The following is a 10,541-nucleotide window of genomic DNA, read 5'->3' on the forward strand; positions in this document are numbered from 1 at the left end:
TTTTTTTTAAGTGCCAGGACATGGGCCGGGCAAGGCAACCATTGACAGGGCTGGGAAAGCAGGCAGGAGTTTGGGGACGCTCAGGAGGGCTGGGGGAGCATGAATGGATTGGGGCCTGGTGGGGCCCCCCCCCTCCCCCACACTTATTAGCACAGATTCTGGGTCCAGCTCCCTGCAGCGTTGAGTGGGGACTGCCCGAATCTTCAAATGTTCTACGAATCTTTTCCAAATCAATTCGGAGGCTTTGAATCAATTTGGACCTTTTTATTGGTCTTTGGGCTCGGAGATTCGGCCACCGAATCAGGCCGTATCTCCTCCGAATCGAATCTGAAACCAAAGCTTTGCACAGCCCTAATAATTACCTTGGGAGCAGTATTCGGTTTTAGTTAATGAGTTAGTGAACTAATCAGGATTACTTAATGTTTTCTAGACCAATTTGAACATTTCTAGATTTTCAGACCTAGTTTTTAATTTATTTTATTTCTCTAAATTATACCTATATCCCCAGAATAACTTTGTTATGTTTCTATTTTACAGCTTCACTATATTCACAGTAGCCCTGGTGGGTCTGGTTCTGCTAATCCACCAGTAGTCAGCACAGTTTATTCCTACATTGGCACACCACCAGCCCAACGCCAACTCTCTTTGCTGGTATGGCGCTTGGGACCAACGCATTTCTTGGAGGAAGTTTTGCCAGTTTCAAGTGTTAGTACCGTTTATGAGCTGGGACCAAATTATGTTGGAAGCTTTCAAGCAGTATATATCCCATGTAAGTACAACTAAAATCATGCAGTAATCTAGGATTTATGTAAATTTTAAATGGGGTTCAAATTCCTGAACTTAAAGGGTTTTTTAAGAGTGATACCCTACTTGTTATATTTTTGTTTATAACCTTGTCTTTATTCCAGTAATTTAAACAAGGCTATATTAAAATTTTAATAATATTTAACAATACGCAACTCGGATGAGAATAAAATCATACAGGATGAAATGAGAGTTAGCAAACAATATTAATGAGTTATTGCTGCAAAAGATAGTTGTGTGGGTACTGTCAGAATTTAAAAAAATATATATTTTTGGAAATAACATTTGACAAAGTTTGAAAACATTGGAAAATAAGGTTCAAATATATTTGAGAAAAGTGTTTCCATAGTTCTATTTGCAACAGTTCAAACGGGATTTCCCTCTCATTCATTGTGACAGGATGATAACTAGTTATCATCTAAGATTCTTCTACTTCTCTCTCCTGCTTTTGCAGTTAGAGTTTTTCCTCATTAAAAGTGACATGCAGGCAGATTTCTGTGTCCAAGTTTGGCTGTTTCATGGCTTTCAAGCACAGAAGACTAAAAGGAAAAACAATCAAGTGTGCTGCTACTTACAGGAGAAATGTCCCATATGGACCTGACTTTTTTTTGTTGTCACTGAGAGTAACCTACCCTGCCTCAATTCTATTAGGTGAGTTTCAGCATATATAGAAACAGAGCTTTCCTAAAAGACAACAAAATTTTCCCCATGATGCCAGAGGCTTTTCCCCAGCTATGAAAGAAAGAGACAGCAGGTAAGATTTGTCTGAGGCTGTGAAAGACCAATCATCCCTTACAAAGGAAAGGAGGCTCACCCTAGAGACATTCTGGTTGATGCACAGGATTTGGGGTGTGCCTGTCATGGGCCTGTCCACAACAGTAAAGAGTGTTGGGTGCTCCCCTTTTGACGGCAAATATCCAGGCATAATAACTCTGATTTCAGACTCACTTGCCATTCCATGAATTTTCCCCCTGTATTACGCATTGTTATCTTGGTCTGTTATGCGTTCTGAAGAAAACTGGTCATCACAGAACTACTTGGTTCATAATTACCAAACTGACCCAGCCGGGTTTGCGGCATGGGCCTGCTTGACACTCTTGCAAGAAATGAAGGTCCCCATGCCAAGAGCACTTTGACTGGGACCCAAAGTCCTAAGTCTTTTGTTTTGGTTCCATGATAGCAGTTCAGTTTCTTGAAAAGAATGGCTTAGGTCATGCTCAGATAAAAAGTCTTCCGGGGAGTCTTTTAGTTTTTTTACTTAAGAGAAAAGTCCCCAAAGCATTATCAACGTGTCATCATGACCAAAGCATTAAGGCTGGTATTCAGGAATCTTAGGAGGCCAAAAGTTCCCTGTCAAGTGAAATAGAGCCTCCTACACTGGAGCTTTAGCTACCTGCTAATTAAGAGAGAAGAGGTATGAGTGCACTAGTTTGGGTATAGCAGAATTTTATCAGAAACTCACCCTTACCGGTGAAAAATAAACAAATCGGATGTTTTCTTTGGCATTATTGCCTGGTTCTGGGCCTTCTGTTTCCTCATCTAATTCAGCCTTGGGTCTCATTCTTTCATGGGAAGCTTCTCAAGATACTTCTACAGAGAACCTAGGGGATTTATGCACATACCTTTTTGTCCCATGACATGCCGGAGATCTAGTGGGTTGGAGCAGACTCAGTTAATCAAGTCTTCATGCAAGCTGATGCACACTGTGCTGTGTTCCATGCAATTGTATAAGCAGCAAAATGCATGTCAGTGCGCAGAAAATGGCAGTGGTGCACTTTTGAACTGAAGTGCACCACTGCAATTTTCTCAGCGCTGATGCGCAGTTCGCCACTTACACAGCTGCATGCATCTCAGCACCAGGCACTTTTTTAAAGCATCCAGTGCTGCAGCGCAAACATGTGTACAAATGCCCCTAGTGTCCATGTTGGGCATGTCCACACATGAAAGCATGTGTGCTTGCAGCATCTCAAATAGAAGCGGTGCAAATTTGAGCCGGGGCTTTTTGCCTCAGCACACATGCCCGGACATACACTTTGTTGTGAAGCAAATTGTGCCACTTGGGGCAAAATAACCCTGCCTAACTCCTCCTGGATCTGCAGCCAGGGGGAGCTAGAGCCTGGGGCCAGCACCTGTGCTGTCCCCAACAGTACAAAAAGCTGCCCTGTCAGGTACTGCAGGGCTACTCTCCCATAGGAGCTTCTGGAGCCCGGCCAATTGATATCTGAGGACACTACCCCTTGTGCCAGCTGGACTGCTGTAGCAGCATCCCAAGTCCACTTTTTAAAATACCCCAAAATCCATGTTCTTCCACAATTAGAACAAAACACCACTGCACACGTACGCACACACGCGCACACAGATTGATCGGTTAGGCAATGCTTTATTGGTATATTTACAATGTTAAAGCAATTTGGAAGCCTACCAGTATCTCTATCATCATAATAAAATTAATTCTAAATATCTGTGTGTGTAAATGTGTGCTTTTGGTTTTCTTCATACATGATGGGTGTGTGATGGGGGATGTAGGGGTTTGCAGGAAGGGACTAGGAAGGAGTGTGGGGGAAGGCGGGTGGGTGGGTTTGGAGGGGTGTGGGTTAGTGTGGGGGTAGGTGTGGGGCAATTACGGGGAGACTGTTGGTATGGGAGTGCAGCCCCCCCACAGCAAGTGGACTGCCCGCCCTGCAGGGCCCCAGGCACCCTGCAGGACCACAGGATTCCAGGTACCCTGTGGGGCCACAGCCCCTCTATGCAGGGCCATAACTTACCTCCTGCAGTAGGGACCGTACCAGCAGGGTCTAGCAGGGACTGCACACTAAGCTGCGCCAGGTTCTGCCAGCACTCCTACATACTGAATGGACCCAGCCCGGCCCAGCCAATCCGAGGCTATGTACTAGCAGGCCAGGCCAGGTCCATTCAGCATGTAGGAGCCTGGGTCACACTGCACTGCGACACTGCCTGCAGCAGAACCACAGCCATGCTGCCTGCTGCTGCCGGCGCCACAGGGGCAGGGTGGGGAGGTAGGTGTGTGGCAGCCCCCGCTTGAGCCTCTCCACGTCCCTACCCACCGGGACATCCCGCCGCTCCTCATCCACCTCCATTCCCCATAGCCCCCAAGAACCCCCTCTACTCCCAACACCACCCCCCTGACACCCCCCTGTCACTCGTCACACATGCCCACCCACACCCATAACCCCCCCCACCCCATTCCCTAGCTTACCTCGGGCATCAGGAGCACCACAGACACGCTCTGGCCGAAACCAGAGCATCTCTTCTGGAGGACTGACCCCTGTGTTTGCTCCAGGCACGCCTTGCGCCACTGTTCTGCGGAGCAGTTTTTTTTTGGTTTGGAGGGGGTTTTTTGACCCCTGGATATCCAGGGGTCTAATTTTGTCCCCATGCTGCAAACTTGAAGCAGGGGGAACATTTTTTTTATTCCTGCACATGCCTCTTGCAACATCTCAAAGGGGTTTGAGACGCTGCAAGAGGCACATGCGCACTTGTCTGGATGCGCCCGTTGTCACAGATCAATAGATAGGCATGTAATAATTACATTTCCTGGCTAATTTTTTTCCTTGGTCATGGTCCAGATTCATACTTTACCCTACCAAGCTCTATAAAACCAGGCTTTGGTGACAGACTCCTCTTCTTATCTAGGAAAGTCTGACTACTCTTGGAGGCCAGAAGGGAATCAAAGAAAGAAGCCCTAGAGAACAGGAAAATCCGTTACTGGTTACTGTTGATCATCCTGCATGTCAGAATGAATGAGATGGGGGGAAATGAGAATTTTTGTGCATACCACAAAGCAAAAATTTCTCAGTAAAGGGTGAATATAATTAACCTTTAATATGGAGAAAAATACATGTTAATGTTTTCTTTTATTTGATCCAAATGTATGCAGAATTTTGTCCTTTAATTCACCTACATTGATCTACACTTGTATTTTTGCTCAATCCATACATGAAGGCAACACACAACTTTAGCTATCTGTAAATTCAAGCCACTGAATTTGGAGAGCATTCTGGGGTATAATTTGCTTGAACTGTTTCAATGTAAAATTTTTATTTTGATATACTTTTTTTCTTTTTCTTTTATTTAAGGTAAAGATTCTAAATCAGAAGGAGTCAGTCCCTCTCCAGTGTCTTTGGTACCAGAGGAGAAGGTCTCATTTGGCCTCTATGCACTTTCTGTTTCTTCACTTACAGTGGCAAGAATAAGGAAAGTTTACAACAAATTAGACAGTAAAGCCATTGCCAAACAGGTATATTTAAAAATTCACGGTGTTAAATTCAGGAATATAATTGTTTTAAAAAAGTATCTTAATCATATAAGCCTTCCTAGTTCAGTTGTTAATTACTATTGTGAATGCTGTCCAAGCAGCAGCCTGTGGGCTGCAAGCAGGCCACAAGGAAGCCATCACTCTAGCTGCAGAAGCATCGAGTGCCTCCAGACTCCCCATCCCTCCTGGATTCCACTTCCTGCCCCCTTCCCACTGGCTGGGACAGAACAAGAGAGGAACCTGAGGCATCTATGTAGCTTGGTGCAGTGGGGAAGTCTTTGGTCAGGGATCTGAAGTGAAGTTGGGGTGCTTGTGTCCAGTAGTAGGGAGAGGTTAGGGACACCCATGTAGCATGCAAGCCCATTGGTGTAGTCTTCAGGGCATGCAGCCCCAGGGCACTTAGAAGTTGGATAGCACAAGTGTAAGGTTTGGAGTCTAAACTGCTATATATTGTCACACGTTTAACCAATTTATCACACTATAAAATGACAAATCAGTCACAAAGATGTTCCACAATTAATGTGGAACACCTTTGTGGCTGATTTTTGTCTGGCACTTTAAGTAAAACCTGAGTTGGGCTCTCCCCTTCTGGCAAGTTTAAAGGCACATGCCAGACATCCGTCTGTGGGGCTGACCTGTACACAAGTTTATAGGTGCCATACAGGGCTGCCCAGTGCACAGGTACTTCTCAAGTAGGGTGAGTACATCAGCTCCCCGAGACCAGCGCACACAAAGCCATGCATCATGCTACTCCCCCTGCACTGGTTTAAAGTTGCTAAGTGGTGAGAGCTGAAGGAAGCCAGCCCCAGCAGTTGCCCAATTATGATTGGACAAATTTTGTCCCTGATCACAGAAATTGCGTGTTCTGCCATGCATTTTTGCATGGTAGGAGAAGTAATTGTTGGAATCCAGGATCAGATTATATTGGACTACTGAATTTGTACCTGTCAATTTCCATTGTTACCAAAAGTGTTCTCTGTTCCTTTTTACTTAAGTTTTTAAACTGCACTGAACTTTTTTATTAGGTGATGCTCTTGGATTTTGCTCCGTTTCTTAGAACTACAAATGACTAGCAAAGGGGTAAAAGAATATAGTATATCATTTTTTATACTTTTTTGTTCATGTTAGTTTTAATTCCTAATTAAAAGATTGAAGAAATGGGTTATGAAACAATAATGCTTGTAGTAAGACAAATTAATATTATGAATTGCCAAATCCTGTGAAATTTGAATGTTAATAATCGTGCACATATGGGTAATTCTGCTGACTTCATTGGGGCTATTTATGTACCCAAATATTTTTAGGACCCAGGTTAATCTCCTAGGGTAAACAGCAGTTGTGACTATTAACTTTTACTTGGATCACAGATATGATGGGTCTGATCTGAAAAGCTAAAAATCAACTAAACAAACTTTCTGCAGTTAGTTGATGCTAACAAATCAAATTTTTAAAAAGCCTTTCATTAAATGTCCTTGAGTTGGTGATTTTTTTACAAGCTCTTCTTGTAAGAGTTGTTATAATTTTGTTTAGTAGAGAAAAAGATTGGCAGAAATCTTGGATAAAGTCAAAATTCAATGATTATAAATTTTGCCAGTGGCCTCTTTGGGAATATCTGAAATGTCATTATTTCAGACCTTATTTATGAATTGATAGATTGTAACGGGCTGGAAGGTACCTCACATGAGAAAAATTCATGTATATTTTTCTCAAAGAATAAAAAGGCTTCTCCCTTGATCACCCTTGTTTAGCTGGCTGTGTCTTCCCATGAGAATGCCACTCCAGTGAAGCTGCTTCATAACTCAGCAGGACATCTGAATGGACCAGCACGTACCATTGGGGCGGCTCTGATAGGGTATTTGGGTGAGATTAAAATTTGCTCTTTTTATAGATGTATTAAATGGTTTTGTTGTATAATTGTACAAAGCTCCGTAAATGATGGTCTTACATTAATTGCCTTGATTTAAATTATTTGTGTTTTCTAGTTTAATGCTTCCCATTCATAAATAATGTAGATATCAAAAAAGAATTTCCATGGGGCCTGCAGTTTCACTAAACTAAGTAAATAAATTTACTTAGTTCCTTCTAAATTTACTTCCTTCCTTCTTTTCTGCTTCTGATAGAATTCACTAATAGCTTGATTTTTTTTTTTTTAAGTGACAGTTATGATAATAACTATAAATACTGTACAACAGTGAAATAGATTAATTAATTTACTTTTTACTACCTTGTGCACAGGAGTAAGAACATTTGAACCTAAGCCTGTTGCCACTACATTACAGTATATTGGTGGAGCTGCTGCCATTCTGGGTCTTGTAGCCATGGCATCAGATGTAGAGGGATTATATGCAGCTGTGAAGGCCTTGGTATGTGTGGTAAAGAGCAACCCACTAGCCAGTAAAGAAATGGAAAGGATCAAAGGTTATCAGGTATGGAGAAATCAGACATAGCAGATCAGATTAATTGAATTTGTTGTATAACTGAGTACATGTACACTTTTGTACTTTAATGCATTTATAATTGTCATGATTTTTGTAATAGTATAAATAGCTGCCTTAGGATTCTCTCACTGTTAGCTAAATAATGTAAGTTATTTAGGATGGTTTAAAAGAAGAGTGGAAAATGAGTTTTAAATCAGTTACAGCTAAAACTATCAACTTACTAAAAACAAAAAAGTGAGTTAATGCGATACATGAATAGTTTGTCCTTCCATTTATGAGACACCTGCTAGCTCAGCAGTTACTGTTATCCCCTGTAAGTCAAGTAAAATTATTGGATATGGAGCATGAAAGGCAATAAACAAGAGTGTGACATTCTTTGATTGCAAAAAAGGAAAAATTCACATTACTTGAAAATGTAAAAAACCTAATCATTATAATGCTTTGCTTACATCAGGGTCTAGGGACTTGATCCGTCATTGTAATGAATGGGTGAAATGCAGGGTGAGAGAGAACTCTTTCAACTTGTATCCAGTTGGGTTGCCACAAGGCAGCACCCAGTCAGTTGTACACAATACTGTTATATGTCATCAGTTACTATTTTAGATTACTTTCAACTTTTGGGAGAATTGATCATATACCCCCCTAGAGTTAATGAGGTTTCTAGAAATTTGCTGCTCTTTGTCTGGGGACAAAATGTTCTAGAATATGAATGCTCCCTGGGATTCTAACCTAATCTTGCTGCAAGTTAGTGAAGAATTGTGATTGATGCATGTTTTTTTAATGGTGATTCTAGAACATCACAAAAGTATGTTAATCAAATTCATAAGGTTTGAAAAGTCTTCTTGCCTTTAGTGTTGACATAAGAAGATGACATTACTGAATTTTCCTGTGCTCCTATTTTTTTTTTTTTAGTTACTGGCAATGCTGCTAAAGAAGAAACGCTCCCTTTTGAACAGCCACATACTCCATCTGACCTTTTCCTTGGTAGGAACTGTTGACAGTGGGCATGAAACCTCCATTATTCCAAATTCAACAGCCTTTCAGGATTTGCTGTGTGATTTTGAGGTATGTAAAGCATCCTTGAAAACTAGCTTTGTGTATTTGGGTAGTTGATTATTCGGTATAATAAAGCAGACAGTGCAGAGAGTCTGATTCACCAGCAGTGCAGTGCAGTTCTTTTATTAACTCTGCCTGCTGTGGTTGCCTTACTTCTAATGCATAGAAATTATTGCTGCATAGAAAAGATGATTTCATTTAACTGTTAAATAGTTGGTTCTGTTAATCTGCATGTTTTATTTTAGCAAATATTTTGAGAGAGAAAGGAGACACTGAAAATAACAACAAGGAATAAATTTTTGCAGCACAGCGTGTCAGAACCTTAGGCATCAAATCTCCGTTGCATTGAGAAGCAGGGCAGTTACATTTCTGTGTGCAGAGCCTCCAAGTATAACCTAGAGTTTGCAGCATTAAACATGAAGAAATTTAGAGTTAAGAGAAAAATTGCATTTACTTTATGGTATTTTAGGAAGAACTGTGAGGCAAGTTGCCTGATTCAGTATATGACTGTCAAATTCCCTCTGTATTATTTATACGAAACATAGATTGATCATAACTATTTTAATTGTCATACTCTTGTGAGGTTTTGTTGGGGAACTTGGGAGCTACTTGGGAAGGCTAATTTTCACATGCCATGTGTCCTAAATAGGATTACTCTCATTTGTTTAAACTATGGATGTGCACAGTTTACATCCCTATGAAGTTAGGGTGTCTAAATGTATTTTTGGATGTCATATTAAGGAGCCCATTTGTGAAAATTGAGCTTATGCTATTTACTAGAATATTTCTTTTAGTTTCCCTTAAATTGTTATAGCTGTTCTACTGGGTTCCCTGGGGTGCTTTAAAAATCCACAAAGGTCCATTCTCATGTGTCAATACCATTTTATGATTTTAGGAGGCAGGACATTGAAAAATGAAGCTTATAATTTTAAACTTTTTGGGGAAAGAAGGTAGGGCAAGGTGGTACCTTAGAGACTAACTGGTTCAGAGAGGCATGAACTTCAGTAGGTAACAGCCTGCTTTATGAGATGCTAGTGCAAGTTTTCTCAAATGAGATACAAAAATAATGGGCCTGTTGCCCTGTTTTTTGCCCATTTATGATACATTACACAAAATCCTGTTGTGTGACAGTTAAGATTGTTCTTTATGTAGCATGCCTACCAAAGGCTTAAAAATGCATAGATATGTCTATAGCAATTAGTTATGTGACACGTTAAATGATTAATCATTTAACCAATGAGTGCAATGATAACCGATAGTTTACCAGTTATCCTTTAGCTTGGGGCCAGCTCAGTGTGACAGGGAAGTGGGGAAGGGAAGCCTTGCAGTGCCCTAGCAGGAATCAGAAGGCAGCAGGGCAGGCAGGAGGGAGGAGGAGAAGAGGGGAGCAGCGAGGGGGACTAAGAGGACTACCCGTAGCCTAAGAGGAAAACAGTAGGGCTGTGTGAAGCTTTGGGTGGTGATTCGAGTTGGAGGAGATTCATCCCGATTCAGTGGCTGAATGTTTGAATCCAAATAGAATCAGGGGACCATGTAAAAGGTATGAATTGATCTGAAGCTCTCCGAAAAAGATTCGGAGAGCTTCGATGATTTGGACAGTCCCCAGTGGCTGCAGCAGGGAGCTGCAGCTGGACTCGGAGCTGGTAAGTATGGGGTGGGGGAGTGGGGGGACCTCTGCCAGCCCCCATCCCTTGCCTGCTCTGCCCGCCCCAGCTCCTGGTGCTTTAAAAAAGAGCCCCACTCACTAGGTGCTGCCAGGTTGGGGAGCGATCCCCTCTGCCCCCCGCTGCCTCACACTGCGTGGGAGGCTCTGCGTGAGGCCCCTGACCTTCCCCCTGCTCCCCAGACTCCCCTATGGCTGCCCCACTCGCTCCAGCCCCGGCCCTTTAAGAAAAATAACAAAATGAGAAAAGCCCTGAAGTGGCTTCAGGCAGCTGATGGAAGAGCCCCCCACGTGGCACGGGGCA

The 10,541-nt window shown here is 42.2% G+C and overlaps 1 protein-coding gene across 13 annotated transcripts in view; it reads left to right on the forward strand.

The window, feature by feature from the left end:
* Positions 1-10,541, forward strand: part of WDFY3 (WD repeat and FYVE domain containing 3) — a 379,376-nt gene that overhangs the window by 254,606 nt on the left and 114,229 nt on the right. For all 13 annotated transcript variants that reach the window (XR_003096142.1, XM_025215013.1, XM_025215023.1 and 10 more), the window contains 5 exons: positions 538-769; positions 4,902-5,062; positions 6,829-6,940; positions 7,316-7,506; positions 8,431-8,583. Coding sequence is in view for 12 of the 13 variants with exons in the window: in XM_025215013.1 (XP_025070798.1) it covers positions 538-769; positions 4,902-5,062; positions 6,829-6,940; positions 7,316-7,506; positions 8,431-8,583 (849 nt within the window). In the remaining variant the exon portion in view is untranslated. The remainder of the gene's footprint in view (positions 1-537; positions 770-4,901; positions 5,063-6,828; positions 6,941-7,315; positions 7,507-8,430; positions 8,584-10,541) is intronic.

This window comes from Alligator sinensis, unplaced genomic scaffold, assembly GCF_000455745.1.
Source record: "Alligator sinensis unplaced genomic scaffold, ASM45574v1 scaffold1142_1, whole genome shotgun sequence".
NCBI lineage: Eukaryota > Metazoa > Chordata > Crocodylia > Alligatoridae > Alligator > Alligator sinensis.